The following is a 23,585-nucleotide window of genomic DNA, read 5'->3' as shown; positions in this document are numbered from 1 at the left end:
TTCCCAGGCATGGATCTGTAGAACCAATGGAATATTTAGCAGGGCTACGGATACCACACAAAGAAAGAGATCTTCCTTATTGTCCTCCAAGCCAACCTGCAGTTCACCCCTCCAAAGGGAGCTACCTTCATCCACCAGATGGCCCAAGAGCAACAGAGTTATGGTATTCTCAGTATTTTCCACCACAGCCAGTAATCCAGCACAAAGGACCTCTTCGCCAAGATGTACCACCATCCCCACCACAAGGCCACAGAGCTCCACCTTATAATGAAATGGGCAGAATAGGACACCGTCAAAGCACTCCTGATCAGTACCAATGCAGGTACCAAGATCCAAGGCAGAAGGACCCTGTGACTGCAGCTGTATAATTGAAAGCTGAACTCTTGTTGATATTTTATGGTTGACATCATCTTACAGTTAGTCCCACTGAAGTCATTTCTGCACTCTCAGCCTATAGCATCTTCTAGAGTCATCTACCCATTGTTTTGCCAACATACCAGTAATAAGGACAGGCTTTTATTTCTTCACCAATGGCTGGGTGATGCTATGAAGATGCTATAAGTCACTCCGGGGGAAGTGCTCTTTAATGCTGGCCGATCTATGACCAGGATATGTACTCAGCTATATTGCAAACTCATACAAGTGGTACATGACCTCTAAGTATTGAAGAGTAAAGAGTTTTTTTTAAAAAATGCTTACACATACATGATGGTAGATGAAGACTCAGCAGTATTTCTACGCACGCCAAAAGTGCCACTCAGGGCTATTTGCAATTACACAGGCATAAAAAAGACACCCAAATGGTCACCGGGGTGGGGAAATGATTTCAGAAAAGGTATGTAATTCATGCCGCTGAGGGTGCAGTTAGTATAGCAGGTCCTACTTTACTAAGACTTCTCTGAACTGAAGAATTGGGAGATTCTGCAGTGTCACTGAGATGTGTTCCTTTCAAAGTGCGACCTGTAACTTGTTATTGTCCTCATCTTGGTAATTGTGCATTCTCTCTCATCTCTGAGTCCTTCATGAATATTCTTTTCAGCTGCTTGTAAGGATGCTTCAATTCTGATGCCGATTTTCTCCTTCTGTTTTCTAATAACAAGAGCAGATGGACAAATTTAAAAGATGCCTAAGGAGTTCATAGAACACCATACAGTATTGCATTGTAAGAGTTCTGGAAGGAAATACAAAAGGGCTCAGTGTGTAGTTTCCTACCTCTGATTTCATGATGATTAGAAGATTTGGTTCATTTGTACGGCAGTATATAAATGTGTGTGGGTGTCTATGTGTCTGGAGAGGGCTGATTCTTCATTGGTAACACCAGAACTGCCTGCTATATAGTTAATAATTGTGCACCAGGATGGAATTATCAATTTGTGCTCTGTTGATATTTTACTAGCACTGGCTTCCCCATTTACAACTCCAAATCAAAAAGGCTGCAAGATGGCTATAGAATATCATGTTTTAGGAACTCATTTTGGTAGACCACCAACCTTTCCTGGGCCCTATCAGAAAAAAGTTGTTGACAATGTTTTTGAGCACTTGGGTATCTATTAGGCTGTTGTTTGTTAATTTGTTTACGTCAGCCGTGAAAAGTCTGCTAATCCTAGAAAGGAAAAGCTGGTTAAATGCCAAGCATTTCAGTGCTTGGGACTTCAGGGGCAGTGGAGGATTCTAGGTTAAACAAGGAAGAAAAAGAAATAATAATACTATAGTTACCAAGAGATTGACCGTAGTGTGGGTTCTACTTAGATGGAATCATGGCAGGAGTATCTGGGATGGGAGAAAGGGGGCAGGTGTCAAAAAATCAAGATGGCAGCCACAATCACACAATCAAAGTTGCCATCTTGATGTTTTTGACCTTTCCCCCCTGGATGCCCTGAATCATAGTGTAGCTGTGATGAATCCATCTAGAAAAAAGAATACTGCAGAAGGGAAATGACAAACTTTGCACATTTCTGTGAAATGCAAAGGTAGTTTAAGTTTTCATGATTTTTGTGATTTGCCACTCGACTAATGAAACTTCTGAGGCTTGCTTCAGTCTCTAATAGCATCTCTAAAAAGTCTCTAATAGTTTCAGCATGTTTTTTTTTAATTCTACACTCTGACTGGGGAGTCATTTTAAGTCTATGTTACAGCCCTTTTCCTTCCAAGTGAAAGACCTTGGGCCTGGCCACAGAAAAGAATTGAAAAATCCTTGGGTTTTCTTTTGGTATCCAGCAAATTAACAAGATTCATTATAGAGGTCATCTTATAATTATTATATATTGCTCAGAGGGGTCATCAAGCAGGCAGAGCCATTTATCATTTAGCCTTTCTGAAATGGCTTCATTCTGCCAAGTCCCCTCAAGAGACCTGGCATGTAGAGAATTCATTATGTACACAGATTTGTGTTGCTGTATTTCAGAGAGACCATTTCTCTAGTGCCCCTGAAAGAGTCAGTGGGTTGGTGTGAATGCAGCCCTGATTTCTTAGGCATTCATATTCAGAACATATGAGGTACTCTAATGCATTTTGAATCAAGGCTGAAGGTCATAGCCTTTTTCCAGAACTGTGCTCTGGACACTTATTCTTTAACCTACATGGGGCTACGTGGGAAGTCTCCAGTGATGAGAAATGTCAAGTATGTTCATTTTAACAGGGGAATGTCACCAAGAAGTGATTTCCTTTCTACCTGGCATGTTTGTGTGTGTATGTGCATGCACCTGTGTGTGGGATTTTTCCCCTAAAATGCAGACTTTTTTGGCCATGCAAAGGCCAATATCTGTTTCCAGCGGATGAATTTAATTTCAGTCGGCCCCGAATGATTAATCAAGAATTAATTGCAAGGAATTGCAAGACTACATTGATCTTTCCCTGGAAAAATCTATTTATATAAATGAACAAATCTTGTTCATGCCATTTTAAGCAAACAGCTTATTCTCTCCACCACCTCCATATAATCACATCTGAAATTGATGACCTGCTTACCTTTTGTTAAGCCAACATTTTCACGTTTTGTTGAATATCCACAGTGAGTTGAATTACTACAGGGAGGAAGGAAAGAATGGCATATTGTGAACACCAGTATATAGTGATTTTGCACATATATGCACATACAAGCTCTTTTTATACCAGACTTTATTTTTCTGGCTAATCTGTCATCCCATAATGGTTGGATTTCCTTGATGTATGTAGCATACTATATACATAAAAAATATGTTTTCCACTTTTCACCTTTGTGAATCGTTTCAGGCATTTAGGATATTTATAGCTTATGTGCAACTATGGAACACATCCAAACTCAGCTCTTCTCTAATCTGAACTGCCAATGCTTCAATTTCATAATCTCCTTGGTTTTAAAGAGGCCTCAGCAAAACCTGCCTTCTTATTAATCCAGAACTGATGTTGGTTGTCTGATTTAATCTGTGGGAAAGTTCCCTGCCCTGAATTCAGTTTATGCTTTCCTTAATTGTTTTGGGCAGAACAGATGTGGACATCTATTTGAGTAGGAGTATTAAAAAAAATCTAGATTTTAGAGCGGGCATTCCAAAGTTGAAACAGATTCTCCTCCTTCCTCAAGGATTGGGCCTGTGCTTCTGATCCAAGTCTATAGCCTTCAATTTCTGCTAAAAAAAAAAAGACACAAATGAAGATTTGGCAAGGATGCAGTTAGGTGCAGAAAAGCAATCAGAAGTGAAACTAAAACGTTTTAATGCACTTTGCTTTTATTTTAAGGACTGTAACTTATAATGCATAGGGCTCCTTTGTTGGTAAAACCAAATGTTGATGACGGTGGCTTTCTTGAGCCTAATCACAATTAACAATAGCCTTGAAAGATAAACTCCTACCTTATAAATCAATGCCACTAAACCTTTCCTGGGCCATTACATTCTCCTTTGCAGAGATAGCTGACAGCATTTCAGGAGCAAAGGAAGGATAAATCCAAACTGGATGGAAAGAGCCTGCCTAGGTTATTTATGGCTTTTGAGGCTGGTGCTCAATTGCTCCCAGGCAACCTGAAACTCCCATTTGAAAACTCCCATTGACTGCAGTGGCCCAGTTTGGTAGAACAAGGCAGGCAGGTCAGAAGTAGATTTTCCATGCTCTTAACCAGTGGTTTATTAAACAGTACCTCTCTTTTAGCTCAGTAAGGCAACTGATTCCCTGCTACAAACTAATAGATGCAGCACAACACTATAGAGGTGTTTTGTGTAGGTGCAAGGAAAATGAAAATTCTTGGGCTTAGTGTGAGGAAAAGTGCAAAAGAATTACATGCCATCCTCCTGAATCCAGAAGGCCAGGATTCTGACTGGGGAAAAGCAGCCGGATGTGTTAATTAATTTCAAGAGGTATGCATGTCAGAGAAAGGTTGCTTCTCTGAAAGAACATAATGCAAACTATCTCAGCACCATATTGCAGACAAATGTGTAGCACACACATACATCACAAGGTGCTATAGCTGATAGATGACAATATACCACTTGCAAAAACAAAATAAAAATTGACATCAGCCGTTAAGAAAATAGCTGCTCTTTTTCCCCGTGCGGCCATATGTTTGGGCATATTATGGACCTGGAAAGATCTATTTATATTCTGATATACTTTGCATTCATTTGCTGTAAAAATGTACCAGTCCAGCAGGAACCATCTACTAAGTGGCTTTGTGATGGTTTCTGGATGTTTTGGAGGTGCTCCTCTGAATGCCTGTCAGTTTTCCAGACAAACTGTGAAGACATTCACAATAGGAATGCAGTTGTCTTTTTAGGCACAAGACCAACTGATACCTTCTGCTACACCCTTGTTTCAGTCTCCCTTTTCTGGAAAAGGAGGAGGAGGATGCAGGAGAAATTGTCTAATAAAGCAGGAAAGCAGGTCCCAGATCCTATGCAGATGCCTTCACTCATTTTCTATGCCTTCTGCCAAGAAAAATTACTAGTCCTCGGGCATGTATTGTGGTAGTTTTAACCTGCACCTACTCACACTGTATCTGCTTTGAGCCACTTCCAGCTTAACCCCAAAAAGGCTAAGGAATGTGCTGCAGATGCTAAGCACCAATGATGTACTTTTTTAAAGGCTGGCTGAAGTATGATTGCACAAACAAATGTGGTCTGAACAGTTGGTACACCCAAGGGGGAACCCTTCAATTGATAATCACATGGTACAGATGAAGGGCTGCTAACAGTTGGACATCCAGGCCTGGATGTTGGGCAAGCTTAACTTAGGCACAGATGATTGGTCAGACTCCTCTAAAGTCACTAGAAATATCACCATACTGTCAATCAAATTATTGCTAACATTTTTAAAAAGCCTGAATTGGACGTGTAATTAAATATTTAATTTGACTACCAGAAGATTTCCAAAAGAGGAACTTGCTCTGATCACCCAAATGAAAAAGTGGCTCTCTGAGCAATATAAAAGCTTTGGGAAAGTCCCCTTCCCAAATTGTTTATCCCAGCTAAAGTCCACAGCCAGAAACAACTTCATATCCGGCCCAGTTATACACAGAGTGGAAACAATTCCTGCCTCTTTCACGTATTTCTTCTAGGAAAAAAATGTTCTGTAACTCCACCTTCCTTATGGGATCCCATGCCTTCCCAGATCAGGCCCTTGTTTAGAAAACCTGAGTAGATTACCGTGCACTTGAATGCTGCTTGTTTTGACCCTCAGCATACAAGCCATCCACTTCAGGTTATTTCTGGTGCAATTCCACAGGCATCAGGGGTTGAACTATAATGGGAATTGCTCTGGTTTGCACATTGAGTGACCTTCCTTTTATAGTTTTTTTTTTTTTTTTAAAAGAACAAATCTATATTTGTGTGCGCTGAATTGTTAAAAGTTTGGGGAAATTATGGGGGGAGAAGAAATTTGAAATCACTAATTGAGTGTAACAAAATTAAGTTTGAGCTGTTTTGCTTTGTTTATATATATATATATATATATATATATATATATATATATTCATATAGATATTGAATACCATATAGATTTTGGACAGTTTTATTTTGCATTAAAATAAAAGCTTTGAGAACAAATGCCTTTTGTGATTTTTTAAAATCCTTTCTTATTCAGCCATGGTCAAACCACAACAGAAGTCTGTTAAAGAGAAACCTGGCAGATGATGCAGGCAGCTGTGCAACTGGTGGGCTTCTTTCTCATGTAGGTTTGCAGGCTACATCTGGTCCCCTAAGCTTGATTCTTAGAACTCCTTTTCTGACACTTAATGTTTAAAAGAACTGTAGCAAATGGCAACAAAGGCTAAGTGCACATTTTTAGTGGTAAAATCACCTGAAGAGACTGAAGTTTCCCATCTGCTCCACTGATCCCTTTTACCAGGCACAGGCCCATTTTTACTGTAAACAGTGCATTAAAAAAAAAAAGTAAAAGAAAATAGATTCCTGTGTAGCAACTAGTAAAAAGCTTGATGCACTGTGACTTAAAATAATTATTTCTTTACTATATAAAAGGAACTGATGGCAAAGTCTCAGAATTGGATCATGAGAATGTTTTCCAGCCTCTCAAAGAGTGCGACTGTATTCTTTGAGACATATTTCTGGATTTAAGAAAATCCAAGACAGACAGACCTATTTTTTTATTTAAAATATTTGTATACTACTTCCCATGAAAAGAAATCTCAAAGCAATTTTCAGAGTTTGACATTTGACAGGACAGATTCAGTTAATTTTAGCACATAATAAACACAAATCTGTGTAAATGGGAATTTTGACTAGGAGTTCTGCAGAGAATGTTACTTTTCTAACTTAATCTCTGTAAGTAGAATATTTTAGTTTCCTTCTTCCTGCTAATGGTTGTAGTCCAAAATCTTTATCACTCTACCACCCTAGAAAGGAGTTGAGAAGTAAGTTTAGATGGCTTGCAGAGGAAAGGGTTTTTTTCTGTCACATCTACTGTATATACAAATCCATGGTTTGAAGTGAAATGAAATGAAATGAAATGAGTATAGGCTGCAATTGGTAGGAAGTGAACAGAATATATTTTAGAGACAAAACTGTTGATTGAACTCTTGGCCCTTATTTGTATTTTGAGGCCTGGAAGAACGTATAGTGGAATTCAACTCTTCCGTTAAAATATAATATGCAGCCTTTCTCCCCACCCACCCCGCCACATCTGACCCCAAGATTCCATAGACAATGAACAAGTAGATGTTCACTAGATTGTTCTATCAGGATATAGAACAAATCATTCAAAATCAGATATCTTGTCTTCCATCCATTGGTTGATGGAATAGAGTTGTACAATCTAGAATGGTCTTCTGCCACCAGTTTTTTTTATTCCAAATGATAGAATTCTTGAAAGAGCACCATCTAAGATGGCACAGCTGCATACATTGGGTTCTAGTAGAAACTATTAGGAGATCAGGGAGTACATATTCCCGGCTTAAAGCTATACCAGAAGGTTGTGCAAATGCAACATTAGACTGGACTAGTAAACCAGAAGATAAGTATTGCATGTTTGTTGAAGCAATACCCTAAACAGACTTTGATGACTGCTGAAGCTTAAACTTGACTAATTATAGGCATTCCTACACCATCAAAGCTGACTCCTCACATATAACCAGAGCTTTAATGTTTATTCCACTGAACATCAGACACGAAGAAGGGGCAGGGAAAAAGACAAGTGTTTGAATTTTGGTGAAATCTAGAAGTTGATAAATGTAACAATATTTTCTTTCACAAAGAATGTCTTATCATTTTCTAATAACACACAGCCTAAACTTTACATTTTTATCAGTGTCAGTATCAGAAACTTTTAAATCAAGATTTCCATTTAACACGAAAGAAAGCAGAAAATATTTTTAAATAAAGAAGGGAATTTCATGAAGAAATTAAAATTGAGAAAAGGCAAAAACACTGGACTTCAACTGTCTGCTACCTATACATAGTAAAAAGGTTACAGGTGTGTTGGAAAGTGCATATAAGGACAAGAAGACATATTCCTGCTTACATATTCATACTGGAAAATGGTGAGGCCACATGTCTATCCGGACTTCCTGAATGAAAGAATAAAACCCACATTTTATTCTTACAAATGTTTGGTTTTTATCCCAGAGTGCAGGATTACATTTCTCCACCTATACAGCAATATCACACTGGGTTCATAATGTATCCACAATGTATAGAATACAATCTTTATGCAAAAATTAACTGAATTAAGGCCATAATTCACATAGATATGTACATACGTACATTCTGGTTAGTCAGATTTCTCATTAAAAGTTAACTGAAAATATGTAATACACATTGCCTGAGATTTCAGATATAGATATATGTTGAACACATGCTCTAGCGTGTATGAAGTAAAATAATCAGCCAATGGATAACTTAAAATCGTATCAACTCACTTAGGGAAAGAAAATGGAAAATGTGGGGTGATGGGGGGAGGAAAAGAGAACTAGCGAAAGAGTTTTATGTTTAGTTTTTCTATTGAGAAAAGAAATATCTAAGGTAGAAGCAAGAACTTCTGATTTACTCTACTATGACATACAAAAGATTATAAAGTATAATAAGATGTTATACTATGTATAGTCATGATTGTGTGCAATGTATTATGGAAGTACTTTCAAGCCTTTTTCATTATTTCCAAGAAACAAGGCTCCATATATGTTTCACCCTACTGGAACTAGGTTTTGAGGCCATCTCAGCATGGATATTAAGATATGCATGCCATCTAAAGAGGATGTTGAATGAAGAACCAGCTATTTTAGGCTGAGGCAGAAACATGAAAGGAATAGCTCCATGGACTTTTGTTCGACACAAAGATCTGAAAACAGCCTCTGTGCCATGGCATCAAACGGAAGAATGAAGGAGGCCAGGATGTATCTGCACCTCATCTCTGCATCCAGAGCTCCATTGACGTGGGCTGACACTGAGCTGTCTTCCCCTCAAGCAGTATGTGGGCAAGCCTTGGCCCAACAGGGGAACTGAGATTCCTTTGATGATGGACAACCTGCTCCCACCTCACTTCAGTAGTTCAAAACCAACGCTGGTATCCTGGACAGGGGCCTGAAAGTTAAATGGAAGGAGGGAACAGAAAAAGTTGCCGTAGGTGAAAACACTCATGGTGTGAAGAGTATAGCCTGACATGCTGAACAGTCACATACTAGCTAGCTGTACAATCATCTACTAGGATGGTTTGAAGATTTGATTCAAATCCACTTTCCCAGTTATCACACTGGATGCTCCTGAATCGAACTGAGGAGTCATGTCTTTTTGCACGTCCACACAAATGCTTCCCCCCCCAACTGACTTTCTGAATCTATCAACTTAATTTGATGATCTAATTCAGAAATCTCCACCAAATCAATTAGGCGATTCAAAGGGATGATTTCAAACAATTCAATTCAACAATACAAATTAAACTGATGGTTCAAATACATTCTGACTTGACTGGCATACCTCTGTCTTCTATCTGAACACAATGTCCTCCTATAACCAGTTAATACATACAACACACACACACATATTTTGCTCATCGCTGTTCACAGGATGAGGCACTTTTTAGGCACTTTAGGCACTTTGTTCACACAGGTTTTCTTCCATTTTCTGATGGCAAATGCCATTTCCCTTTTAGATCAACTCAATCTGGTTTCAGTCTGCCTCAGTCTCTCTCCTGTGGAGGTTCTGTTATGAGAATATGTCTCATGAAACACTAAGTAGGCTGTCTTGGAGTTGGCTTGAGGATGAAAGGCCTCATCATCTAGAAGTGTCCTTTGACTGACTGGTTAATGTTTCATCAGTAGTAGCTGATCTCATGAGAGCTAGAAATCTCAAGTACTTTTAAAGAGCAATCAGAAATTGGAGAGGGAAAAAGAGGGATTTATTGTGCAATAATATAATAACATTGATTATTCACAGCTCCAACAGGTTTCTTTGGCAGACCTTTTACCCTTGCAGATTTCTATTTTATTTTAAAGAATCCTTTTGCCTTACAGGAGGAAGAGCTAAGCACACAAATGCAAAACCCTCAGTGCAATGCATCGAAAACATTTTGGTAACAAATATAGTCCAGGCAATTAGGGCAGATGGCTTCAACCACTCGTTGCTGGCAGAGAGATTCTTCTACACCATCTTGACTCCCAAGGTGGTCCTTCAAGGTTGTATCCTTGTCTATCCTATACCGCGTGTGTGTGTGTGTGTGTGTGTGTGTGTGTGTGTGTGTATGATGTCTTTAAGTCTGGACAAGTCCCTGCAGTTTTCTTGGCAAGATTTCAGAAATATTTTGCCCTTACCTCCTTCTTAGGGCTGAGAGAGAAGGACTGGCCCAAGGTCACCCAGCTGGCTTTGTGCCCAAGGTGGGACTAGAACTCATGGGTTCCCGGTTTCTAGCCTGATGTCTTAACCACTACACCAAAGTGGCTCTCTTATAGCACAATAGTTCATGGAATTTAAAATGTAGAGCAAAAGTGCACTGCACTGTAGCTGTAAAAAAGTATAGCAGTATTTGTTTAGGAGAGCTCTCAATTTACTTGGAGCGCACACTTTGCATGCAGGAGGTCCCATGTACAGTAGCTAGACCTCCATGCCAGATGGGGGAAAATTCCAATCTGAATGCTGAAGAAATGCTACTAGTTGTAGTATAGTTTTCTGTTTGAAACTCTGGGCCATGAACTCCTCCTTCAGATGGGCATCTGCATTTTTTCACCCCCTTCAAAATGTGGAGGGTGCTGTGTTGAGAGACTTGCCAAGCAAAGCTTGGAGTTTTGTCCCAAAATATCACTCTGAAGATCACAGGTTTGACCCAGACTGAGGGTGAGGCTTTCATTGTGAAATTTCATTCATTCATGATGTTTTAAGAGTACTGTTCTGGGTCATCCCACCACTCTTTCTGCATTTATTTTGTTCTAGATGTTTTATTTTTGTTTTTGCCTTATACAAAAAGTCTATTAAAAATGAAAAGACGAAGAATATCTTTTGGTAGGGTTTGGAGATCTCCATTGGAAGGCATCCACTGGCAGAGTCAATGAAATCAAAATGGTGGGTGTGACTGGGTGACAGAATCCTTGCCACTTTTTAAGATGCCCACACAAAGGGGCTGCACTAGGATTGCCCAGTTGACCCTGCCTTTTTGACACTGCCCCCCTCCTTGGGCTCAGGCTTTGTATCTAAAATGAGCTGAAAACTGCAGGCATAGCTTAGAATGTAGTCCCTGAGAGGCCTTCTATGGAATGCCTCTTCCATTGCTCTGTTTGTATATTTGCCAAGTTGACAAAGATACCATACTTGTTTGGTTGTTTATTCATTCATTCACCACATTTCTAGGCTGACCAACTCCAAACAATGCTGACTCCAATAAACTTAAAATTAAAATCTTCCACATGCTGGAAGAAATGCTTCTCTTTAAACATCTCACAGTCTGGGATCCTACCCAACACTAAGATTTTCACCTGGCTTCCTGTTTGTTCTTATCTTCACCTTCAAGCTTCCTAGACATACTTTTGTAGGAGTGCACTCTTCTATATTTCTCTTCTCTTGCGCCATATGTCTCTTCCAGACCATTGATGGTAACTGACTGAGGTATCAATCTTTGAGTTCCATCTGAGATTACTACATTTTTCCTGTTCTCTATCGACATTCCTTCCTCCCTGCAGTCTCCTTGTACGGGATGTCCTTCTGGCTTTCTTTATTGACTCTCTTTTTCCTTCTCTCATTCTTGTGCTGCCTTTATTGAGAATACAAGCCTGCCATAGAATTTTTTAAAAAAATACATGGTGCATCATTTTGCAGCTCAAACTTCTAGGGAAGAAGACAGTCTTAAGCAGAAAAGGGCAGAATCCAAAGAGAAGCTTTATAAAATTCAAAGCATTAACCGTTGAGCAATAGTAAGACTGTATAGAGTTTGTAGGAAACAGAAATAAATTTACATTTATTTTTATGATGTGCCATTGGCTGAGCTGATCCAAACATTTCACTGCATGGTTCATGCATCTACTGAATGAAATCCAGGAGATTCAAGAATATCACCTCTTTTGAAAGAAGACACACACACACACACACACACACACACACAAAATAGCAAGTGCGGGAAAGAAAGGCTATACAAAATGCAATATTTATGACATTTATACACTGGCATTTTTTACAACAGGCACTCTCCGTACTAACTCTTAAATGACCACATATAAGAGCAGGATAATATGATCTATTTCTAAGCATTTATATTATATTTAGTTACACCAAAACGTTTATACACTAGTACCTCCCACAGAGCTCAAGGAAATGAAAATGAAAAATACAAAAACATGTGTAAGCAATAAATGTAATTGCATTCCAGTATTAAAGCAGTAGCAAAACGTCAACAATCCAACAAAACAAAGTGGTCTGAAAAAGGAAGGTTTTAAGACTGATTTCTGAAATGCCCTAAAAGGGAAGTTTCCCATGGAAAGGGCTCTCTCCTTGGTCCAAGCCAATCTATTTCTGGGGACCTCCAGCAGGGCCTCCTACAAGGTGTATAAACTTTAACAGGCAAAGACAACCCTTCAGGAATGTATAGTTTTACAGTGGTTGTGTGATGGAATGGACTTATGAAGGCCAGGCTCAGGGAGATAAGCGTGTTCTTATCCCCCAACAGGAGCGTGGGAAGTTCAAGAAGATGAGGCTGGCACCTCCCTAAGGAATTCACGGTGTTGTGGCTGGCTGGCTTGGGAAGTAGGGTTCAGTCTGGTGAGATTTTCTGTCCTGAGGTTGAAGCTAATAAACGCAACAGAACTGTATTTGCATTGTCTCTTGGAGTTCTTTGGGCTGAACCTGACAGGTTGTCATCAATAAAGCACTTCAAATTGGGCTTATAATCACAATGGAAGCCAGTGCATATCCTGACTCTTCTAAGGAGGCACGGTTAAAAAACAAAGCAAAACTGGTACCATCTTCTGGACCAGTAGAAGTCTCTGGGTAAGCAACTCTTTGTTAAGAAGTCTAGTCTCCCAAAGAGGACATGCAACACAGAGTTAAATTCAGGTAGTGATGGAGTTTTCTCCTCCCTGCCTGCAAACAGAAGACATACTATATGCTCTGGAATCTCCCTGTGAGCCCTCCTGCCGAGTTTCAGCTACAGCTTTTTCTCCAAAATAGGAGGGCAGAAATCGCATCAATGGAGCTTCCATATATTCTGGGTTCCTACAGACAAGTCATCCCCTCAGGTAGCTTGTCTGGATGACCAAATGGGGATGCAGTCACTCATGGCTCCTTCACAAGGAAAAGCCCCCAAAAGTGGACCTTTTTTGGACCTGCCCCAAAAAGTGAACATGGCACTCTGGGGCATGTTAATGGATTTTTTGGCATGACTGTCATCACATGAACAAATGAGACCAAAGTCTCCAGGAAACATAGCAGCTAGTGACACAAACATGCTTATACGGCCCTGCTTATTTTCCCCATGTGTTAGTTAATGCTATAAAATTAAACTTCATAAATGGCTCCCGACTTTAGCTTGCCCTTCATGAACAGGCAGGAAAGGTGTTGAAAAACAGCTTGGAAGAGTTACTGTTTAAAAACCTATATACAATATACTGTATTACGCAGCATGGCAAATGTAAACACAGTGTGGTTTCTAAGGGGGCCTAAACACTTATGAACACGGCACATTGGTAGAGGCACAAGTTAGAAACCAAACACCTTTTTAACTTTGCTGCTCTTCTTATTTTTATGTTTAATATGCATAAACAACAGTAAGTAACAGTAGAGTGGAGACCTTCATATTAAGTAATAAGCTTAAGATAGAAACCTTTATTATATAATAAATAATTTAATGTATTTTGCAGTTGTTTATCAATGCCATCTCCAGCTTTAGATGTAAAATTTAAGCGACCTCATGCTTATCAACATTAACATTTTAGAAATCATAGTCAACAGTGACATAAACTTTCTTTTTCTCTTTATCTTCAAAGGTTTAAGTTATCTAAATATTGGAGTGTTAATAATCTCCACTCAAATACCACTGTACCCAAATAATATAATGTCCTACTTGTGATTTATAATAATACAATAAAAGAATATATAATGGAAAAAATGCAACCTTATTTTTTCTGAGGATTGATTTGGAAGCTTGGCCTTATTTCATGTAAGGATATTCCATATAATGTGTGCCTGTGGGTGTGTTTGTGTATGATTTTTTCCTATCATGTGTACCTTAATGTGGATGCCATTAGGAGTTATTTCTAAACACTTTAGAAAATAGCCACTGACTTCTGCTTGGAGTTTGGAATTATGCTGGTTGAATTTCAGAGTTTCTGCCCTTGATCTTCTGTTTGCTCCTTGCCCTGTTGAGAAATTGTGGGGACACATCCATGGTGACAATAGACACCACAGCCCATCAATACTGACATACTAGCAGCACTGACGGGGCATTTTTGTTTCCCAGAGTCCTAGAATATCCAACGGGCATTACTTTGTGGCACTGTGGAAAATGAGATCTGCAGTTCATAACCATAAACCAGGGTGTTTCAAGCTTTGTGGTGCTATGATCTCCTAAAATGATATATGAAGGTGTGCAACCCCCCTATGAATTAAGCTAAGAGTTCCTCCTTCATACCAGCGAGAATTGTACTTTCAGACTTGCAACATTCTATTAATGTAGCCTTACAATAAAGTAGAATTAGCTCATCTGGTCATGTTTCCTGTCTGGTCTACCTGGTAAGGCTGACAGGTTGATATTGCATGGGTAGAGCTGAAGTTACCATCCCCCTTCTCCCACTGCACCTAGTTAAGTCTGGCTATGGCCCACCTGCCCATTTTCTTAGGAAGCAAAGAACTGAGAGGATTGTGGCTTATTTTATTAGATGGGTGTGCTGGGCAGAGGGGAAGGGGGAGAAGGAAGTTCCCTGAGGTAGGCCTTCTCTCCTTCTTCAGGGAACCTAGTGCTGGACCTGGACTCCTGGATGAGCTGGACACAGCAGCCCATGTCTCTTACAAGCACTCCTTGTGCCCTCCTTCCCTCTTGCCAGACCAGCACAGCTGCAGCAGGAGAGATGAACCATATGAATAGGTGACACTTCTGTCTGGGCAACTAGAAAGACACTGTGGCTTCCATAGGTGGAAGATGGAATAAGGGAGACAGGCTCATTCAGGCTGTGCAGGACCAGGTTCTGGAGCCTGGAGCACAGTTCCTCCCATGCTGGACAGCCTGCCACACCACACTTCATGTTGACCCTCCCACTCTGCCAGCAGCTGCCAATTTGTTCAAACAATGGGGAATGTTGTGACTCCCCTCCACTTTGCTAATAGCCTCCCAAAGAATTGCCACTCACAGTCTGGGAAGCCCTGAGACAGACGTAGAACTGCAGGGACACTTTGCATGCACGTGCTCTTCATCAACCCTCTCAAACTTGAAGCTGGTATTGGACTGACACAATGTGAAGTTTTCAGGCAAGCAACTTGATGCCTTCTGGATTTTCAGGCCTACAACTGCCATCACTTCCTGACTACTGAACACACAGAAAGAAACTGCAATCCAAAACATCTGGAATATACCAGGCTGCCTACTGTATCCAGGAGATGTTGATGTCTAAGGCAAACCAACTTCATTCTGGGTACAAAGGCTAGTTGGATTGGCAAACTGAACTGTTCATCACTATAGATTATAAACTAGTGTCATCTACTAAGAATGGGATAGCTAAGGGATACAGGCAGGTTGCACGGCACCCTGTCCTTCTGCAACACTTTCCTTTTGCCACCCAGCATTTCTGCCTGAGGCCATTACTTCATTTGACCTAATGGCTGGCTGGGGAATTCTGAGAGTTGAAGTCCACTCATCTTAGAGCTGCTAAGGTTGAGAAACACCGCTCTAGGAAGACGGCATTAATACAGTGAAGAGAGACTTTTTGCAACTGCTCCCACCAAGTTAAGGTCCGAAGCTTTGCCCCTTTTTTCAGAGTTTCTAGGGACCTGGCAGTCTTGAAGGAAAGTTGCTACTCATACTCCCCAAAGAAATTCTGTATCTGAAAGGAAGTACATTTCTTAAGGCATCTGTGCAGTCAAATAAAATTACAAAATCAGACATTTGGTGTGGATTCTATATATAAAACCATGCCCTTTGCCTCCAGCATACAATGACTAAAACCCGATATCAAGAAGCAATGAACATTCAATATTTCATATTTAAAATATGTTTTTGTAAGGGAAAACAATGGGGCATAGAAATGAAGCTGAAAGGCTCTCAAAGGATAATGCCAGCCACTGCAAGATGTTAGCGGCATTGTCATCCAGGTTTCAAGGCAGTTTTTAATTTTCTCTTATGAAATACAGCATTGAGATGAACACTGCCATGAAAATTCATTAGAAGGTGTGGAAAAAAGTAAAGTTGCAGTGAAACCTTTTCAGGTTTTTTTTCTTCTTGGCAAACTTCTTGGACTTGTTTATGAGAAGGACGACTTGGTATTCTTACTAAACCTCACCTACGTCAGGTAATAACCCAATCAGAAATTCTATGAAATTAGAGCTTCCTCTGCCATAGAGCAGCAACTTGAGAAAATGTAGCATTTGCTATAAACAGAAGCTCGAAGATGTGCCTTTCTTTGTTTTTTAAGGTTCTCACTGCATATTTGTCACTTTGAGTCCAAATTCTTGGTTTATTCAAGCTGGAGTAGGGCGAGAAGCAAGCGAGAACCACAGCTACCAGTGTGTCCTATTTAGCAGGGAAGTACAAGTTCTTCTATATGACTAAGTGAGAAAGTGGTGTAATTTGCCTGGATTATGGCCTGCTGTAAGATCTATTTTGGTAACACTGGTACCTTTGCAATCCACCCAGAGCACCATCATCTACTTGTTGAGGGAAATTCCTCACCATCACATCACATAAAAGAAACAATGGTCTAGGCTGCTCTGCAAAAATGCTGCCTGCTGGGATTTCTGATAGAAATGGGAGAGGAGAACTTACCTTGCATTGCATCGGGATGTAGCTGGCTTAATAAAACAACAATAACAACAATAACGTATTAAATTTATATGCTGCTTGACTCCCAGTAACTCCATGTATATACAGTATGCCATTTTAGTTATGATCTGGATATAAAAACCACAACTGAAAAATCTGATGAAATCTAGTTGAAGGGGAGAAAAAAAAACGACACTGTAAACTCATATCCAAACACTGAGAAGTAACCATCACTGCACCCCCACAAGATCTAGAAACCTATATTCTGCATTTGGTAGTGGATTGTCACTGGATACAGGGAGCCTAACATTGATAATAAATTTGAATAATTCAGTGGCAGAGATCTCCATGGGATTTTAACAACAGGAGCCAGCTTAATTTCTAAAGTTCAACAATATGGATTTGTGAAATAAACTGAACTCATCCAGACAGAAAAACACTGGAGCCTAAACATAAAAATGGATCTTCATACTGATGGCAGCAATAGTAATACAAGTGCTTCTGACCTTTGGAGTGCTTTGAACTTATTATACTGCAGTGGGGTTGTTCATAATATTGCAATTTGTTACACCTGGATTTACAGCTCCGTCTCAGAGCTGTTTTGGTCTGGCTGGGACAGATAGGAGACGAAGGGCTGCAGACCAGCCTCTCCTACCTACTGCCCTTCAGATGCCTTTTAGCTAACTGCTCCCATAATTCAGGCCCTGCTGACAAGGAATTAGGGGAGGTGTAGTTCAACACACCTGAAAATGATATGTTGGCAAAACCCAGATGGAATCTATGCATGGTCCTCAGTTACTAATTCCTAATTAAAAAACGGCATATGGTTAACCTTTCCCTAACAATTCCCCCACCATCCACTGGAATAAAATGAAACCGATATCGTAAAGCGTTAGGCTTCATTCCCAGGCCCAACACAAGTGGCCACAGAGATGTAAAACCCAGGACAATGAAATCATTTCCATCAGCAACTTTCCCTTTATCTCTGGATTTTATTCTAGCTCAGAGTTTTGGTGTGAGGGAGGGACACGTTCTCATTGGCAGATTATAAACACATTACTAGTACACAGCCCATGTTACATAGCTTTTATCTGTGACCACTTTTAATGGACTTAAGCAGTGAAAGATTATCAAGGGCCCAGATAAAGACTGCTGAATAAATCAATGGGGAAGTGGGGACATTCAGGTGCAAAGCCTAGCACAGTCATGAAACTTACTGGGAGGCAACTGCTATCTCTAGAAGACCTCAGCAGACCAAATACATCAAAGGCAGGGATGGGAATGGGTGTGATTTGAGACAACCCCCATCTGCTGTCTTAAATTCATTGCGATAAGCCCCATGTATATTTCAGAGGTCTTGAAAATGGCGGCAGCGAGCATTAAACTGCCAAAAGTGGCTATCAAACCCTGCCAGTAGCCTAGAACAAGTCAAAGTAGCTCTGAGCTGCAAACATGTGTCTAAAATGTGACAACAAACTTGATAGTATTTGCTAGTAAGTAAACTGAGTCCAGTTGTAGGCTCAGCAGAACCTATGGTGAGTCTTCTAACCACCCAAAATGTTATTGTAAGGAGAAAGATTATATGACTCCAGCTGTGTTCCTTCTTCTGACCTTTTGGCATACCCACATCTCTCTCCTCATTTTCAACTTTTTGAGATTTGGCTTTTCCTACTTAAGTCTGCAACAGCAAGGAGAGCAGCTCTTAACTGCATCCCGGATTGCAGCTGAGAATGTATTGGATGAGAGAGTTTGGCTGTTTGAGTTCCAAACACTGGGGAGGAGAATGAACTTTCTTTGCACAGGACAATGCATGCATCTACTCTTACATGTTCCTTACACACACACACACATATGCTCTTCATTTTCCCATAGTGTACTGAACGATAGAGCACTGTTATTTATGCCATGATGGCACTGGCAAGTTGTTGACAGTTTTTTAAACTGCCATGACTCTGTACTGATTCAGCGCTATGAAAATAGAATAAATGACTAGATGGATGAATACATACATACAGTACATACTGTGTTTAAAGTGCAGTTGTTTTAAAATGTAAATAGCAGCTATATGTATGTGAATGGAATGGTGACAATTACGGGAAGATAATTTGTCTCATCTGTCTAGTTCAAAATAATTATTCAAGAATTCCTAAACACAGTCATAATTGTACCTCTACTGAACAGAACGAAGTATGAGATTATGCAGTAGTAAGATCTATTCTTAGAGTACTTACAATTATTCAAGCCCAAGCATATATGAAGAGCAAATGTATAGATTTAAATGTGTTTCTTGGCCTATGCCATTCTCAGTTTAGATGGCAAGATCATGGACCTTGAGGATTTGACTGGAAGAAAAGCTTGTTATGTTACTGAGGTTGATATGTTACTGAGGTTGTAGACTTCTACATCACTATACCATCACCAGCAAGCTCTCAGACTTCCTCATTATGTCCTTGACATATCCAGGAAATCTATGAACCTCTACAATATACTTCAGACTGGATGGAGAGGATAGTTAGTGTAATCCAATACATCTGGAGGGTGTCAAGTTGGGGAAAGCTGAAGAAAAACCTATCAAAGGTTATAAAACAACATTGTCCCATATTGGTAATAATTACATTTTAATTAAACAATATGAAGCAGACAAGTAGATTTTCACAGGAGGTTCTCTGTAGATATTTATATTAATTCAGGTAGATGTGGAAATTTTGTTGCCAAGACCCAGTTCTCTATTTCTCTGTCTCCATAAAGTGGGTTCATTTGAATGCTCATTCTGTCATTAATTAAGATAGTGCTATCTAGTTCAGGCACCAAATTTAAAGGATGTGTCATTAAAGACAACAGATTTTCTCCACTTATTGTTTGTTATACATATTTTCAATACTGAAGGAGGTACTCTTTGTTTTCATCTTTCTAGGTGTTTTTTTAATGGTTCCCCTCTCAAAATCTTATTTTTTCCTTCTCTCATTTTTTTTCATATTCCATGCTTAAAATATAGGGAGTTCTAACATCCATGCTAGTGCTGAATGTCCCCCAAATCTCTTCAAAGGCTAAGGAATGAATTTGCTCTGTGTGTGTGTGTGTGTGTGTCTCCATGTATATGTATGAGGCCTGAAAGAAAAGTAATGCCTCCAATGTTATCAGCCATCAGTTGAGGGCAGTTACTGATGCACTAGAAGCTCTGATGTGTTCTGCAGCATCTGTTCTTTCAGTTGACAGGATGTTGCTGTGAGAAAAAGTTGTGCTGATGTTCATTAAATAGGAGCCTGCAGTGAGTACTCATCTGTGTACTTTAAGCATAGTGTTGTGATCAAAGTTTTGACTGCTGGAGGAGTTCCTCCAGTTGAAACTCATCCTGAATACAGATTGTTTATGGTGATGACTGTGTTGACATGAGTACTGTGCACTGCTAGGCTAAAAAAAATGTAAAGAAAGTGAACCAGAAAGAGCTGAGTGTGAACAAGAACAAACTGAATGACCTGTGACAGCAACTAAAGCACCTTTCACATGAGAAAGGCTGATGAACTGATAAAAGAGCAATTGGTGAATCACTCAAAGGAAACTGCTGTCAATCTTGGCATTTCACAGGCATGTACAGGTCATATTATTGAAGTTCTTCAATGTCAGAAGTTTTGTGCAAGACGTATTCTGCACATGATGATAAAAAGCTTCAAGAGTTGAAATTTGCCAGAAACTATTGTCATGCTACAAGAATGAAAGTGAGGAATTCCTTCATAGAATAGTGACAGTGGGTGAAACATAGGCTCATCATTATGAACCAGAAACTAAGCATCAGTACAAGGTAGAAAGGATTGTCAGGATATAGTTGAAGAGACGAAGCATGGAGTTCTTTTGTAATGGCTTTAAGAAACTTGTCTATCTTTGTTAGAAATGTGTAGCGTATGTGGAGAAGTAAATACACATAACAAAAGTGCTCATTCCAAGGATTATTTTCCTGTTTCATTTATAAAAGTATCCCTATTTATGCTAATGGAGGTGAACGCACCATTTTTTATTCAGCCCTTGCATCTGAGCATGTTAACCCAAGAATGTGCAAGTCTTAATTCATAATTTATTGCACTGGAAACTTTGAAACTATTATCCAACAACTTTTGTTGTTTTAAATAGATTTTTGTCCGTGCTTGAAAAAGCTTTGATGGTAACCTGGGTGGAGCATTTCTACAGTGAAAATTCCTGCAGCCAGCTTTCTCAAGTGGAGCAATTTCATGTTGTCCAGCTCTTCCAGAATATAAACATTAGATTGTAGGCCTATAAACACAGGAAAAGTTCAAGATGAAAATGAATCCAGGCTGGTGCTGTTTTTGCCAGGATATTTCTTTCTCTAACAGGATATAGTGTTACAAATTTTTAGGCTTGTGCATATTAGAAGACTTTACAATGTCACTAGGAACATGAAATTCAGGGTACAAGGCCACATGGCAGCAGATAACATTAACTGGAAGCAAAACAAATCTGAGTCCAGAGGAGAAATATTTGGCTTGTATATTCAAAGTATGCTGCATTAGTGGGTCATGTGGACTTTTTGTTGCTTAACAAGATATATATTTAACTGGGGAAAAGGTATTTTCAAACTATTCACAAAAAGAAATGGGGGAACAGACTGCACTTGGCTCTAATATATCTTTGGCTCTGTACAAGTAAAAAAATCCAAAGGAAATACAGTTTTGCCAACAGAAATCATGATTCTGCCACTTTCTCCCATTAAAATGATGGTAGCTTTGCAGAATGTACCTTTATCATAATTGCCTGCAGACCAGGGCCAGTTATTTTTGAGCATTAATTCTAGCACCATATTGCAAAATGCACTTATGCATAATTTTATTTGGAATGATTTTTCTTGAGGAACATAGCCATCAAGCCCACTCAAACAAAAACAATGCTAAAGACAATGAATGCTATTTCCTCAATGTAGTACTTTGTGAATTTTCTGTATTATCTTTGTAAAATGTATTTATTTAATGGTTGGGCACTCCTCCTCTCTCATGACCAATCATTTTGTACTGTTCATTTATAGGGACACATAAAAAATATAAGAAAGTGCTGAATACATAATTTTTATCTTCTCTTCAAAAATATATGCCTTGCTCAGTAGAGAAGGTTTTCAATTTGCTGCTAATATTAGGAGTGTCATTACTCCCTAAGGAACCAAAGCTGCTTGCAATTTTTCATTAATGGAAATGGAATGTTTCTCAAATAACCCCATGAATGATTCCAAAACACTGAGACCTTTGATAAGAAGCTACAAAGATGATGGGATCTCCAAGTCCCAAGACATCTCGAGGAAGCCAGACTGTGGAAGGTTGTTTTAAGGACTCAAATGTCACTTTTCACATCTCACAGTAGGGGAGAAGCTACTGGCTGCATTCTAGTGTGACTAGTTAGATTCCACCATAGCAAAGGGCTGGAGACGGGAACTGCTACCATTACACTCAGAGGAATCATGTGACATGAAGGACCAATGAGATTTCCTCTGGTCTTATAACCCCGCTGGCTGGACTGTGCCTTTTCTGTTCTACCTTCAGGTAAAGATCAACTTGCGGTTATCCTGCCTGGTCTACCACACCAAACTATCCCTCTCTTTGCCAGCTGATCACCCGGCAGTGCTCTGCATCCTCCTGGCCACGGGTCCCAACACATTTGAAGTCACTTTCACTTTTGTTTTCATTTGAATATGGAACCAGAAGCCCCGATAGATGAAGCCTGGGATTTTAAATATACCCAGTGTACTAGCCTACTGAATTAGCCCAACTGCCTTAGTTCACACAACGCACTAAGCCATAAACGAAGCCCGCTAGGCTAAAATGTAACTGACCAGTTTACAGTCGTCTGTTGTGCAAACCCAACAACCAAGCTGCAATTTCTCTGCCTTTTCAGCCGACTTCTCCAGCCACTTTCAGGCTAAGTCAACGCTGAACAAAGCAAAGCAACCTCTTTGGGCTGATCAAAAACAGGTTGGGAAGGGAAAGAAAAACAGTCTCGTGACCTTAGCACGACCATGCATAAACCTCTTCGCCCCTTATCTTTCCACTCTGAAGATCCTTTCATGTACTGCGGGCGGAGGGGGAGGCGGGGAGGGGAGTGCCATTCAGCGGGAATACAAGACAAAGCCGGGAGCTCCCGGGGCTTCTAAAGAGGCCGACATTTCCACCACAATACGTGCATTTGTCTATTTAATGACCGGCGAAAGCGGCCTTTCTGAAGCCGACCTAATGCTGAGGCGCGGGCGGGTGGACGCCGGTTCCCCTGAACCGAGCGGGGGCAGCTGGGTGAAGTGGGAAGGGCAGAAGAAACGTCGCACCCGAACTGTGGTCGCGCAAGGGGGGGGGGTCAGTATTTCTGTCCGCTGACCACAGGAGTTCGCAACGAAAGGGCGACAGACCTTCCCTGGGAACTCTTCACAGCCGCAAGTGGCTTTCCCGCTAATCCCTGGCTGGCGGCAGGCTAGCACCCGGCGGCCGCCCTCTAATCTCTGCCCGTCGCAAATTGCTCTTCCTGTTTCTGACGCTTTTCTATCTCTGGCTCCCTGAACACAAACTCCGGGGCAGCCCTGTCTCAGCGCCCGCTTTATGGCCATAACCTCCTGGAGACACCCAGCGGCCCGGGCACGCAAGGGCCGCAGCCACCATAGCGCCGGTGGGGATCTCCCTCCCGCGTGCTGAGTCTGCGAACGTTTCCCTGCCCGCAAACGAAGAGCCCCGGGAGCC

The 23,585-nt window shown here is 40.4% G+C and overlaps 1 protein-coding gene across 7 annotated transcripts in view; it reads left to right on the top strand.

Moving 5' to 3' along the window:
* PARD3B (par-3 family cell polarity regulator beta) overlaps positions 1-23,585 on the top strand; it is a 560,921-nt gene that overhangs the window by 516,252 nt on the left and 21,084 nt on the right. For 4 of the 7 annotated variants that reach the window (XM_088135639.1, XM_088135645.1, XM_088135638.1 and 1 more), the window contains one exon: positions 8-5,942. The exons of 2 other annotated variants lie outside the window; for them this stretch is intronic. In XM_088135639.1, the coding sequence (XP_087991765.1) occupies positions 8-368 (361 nt within the window). In that variant the 3' untranslated portion in view covers positions 369-5,942. Of the gene's footprint in view, positions 1-7; positions 5,943-9,928; positions 9,957-23,585 lie in introns of those variants that run through there. One more of the 7 variants, XM_088135644.1, reaches the window with a different exon arrangement.

The sequence above is a fragment of the Python bivittatus genome, unplaced genomic scaffold (genome assembly GCF_059951505.1).
Source record: "Python bivittatus isolate LINGU-HERP-01145 unplaced genomic scaffold, Pbiv_v1 ctg000200_np1212, whole genome shotgun sequence".
Taxonomy (NCBI): domain Eukaryota; kingdom Metazoa; phylum Chordata; class Lepidosauria; order Squamata; family Pythonidae; genus Python; species Python bivittatus.
Note: the sequence above shows the minus strand (reverse complement) of the source record. Positions and strands in the feature narration are given on the sequence as shown.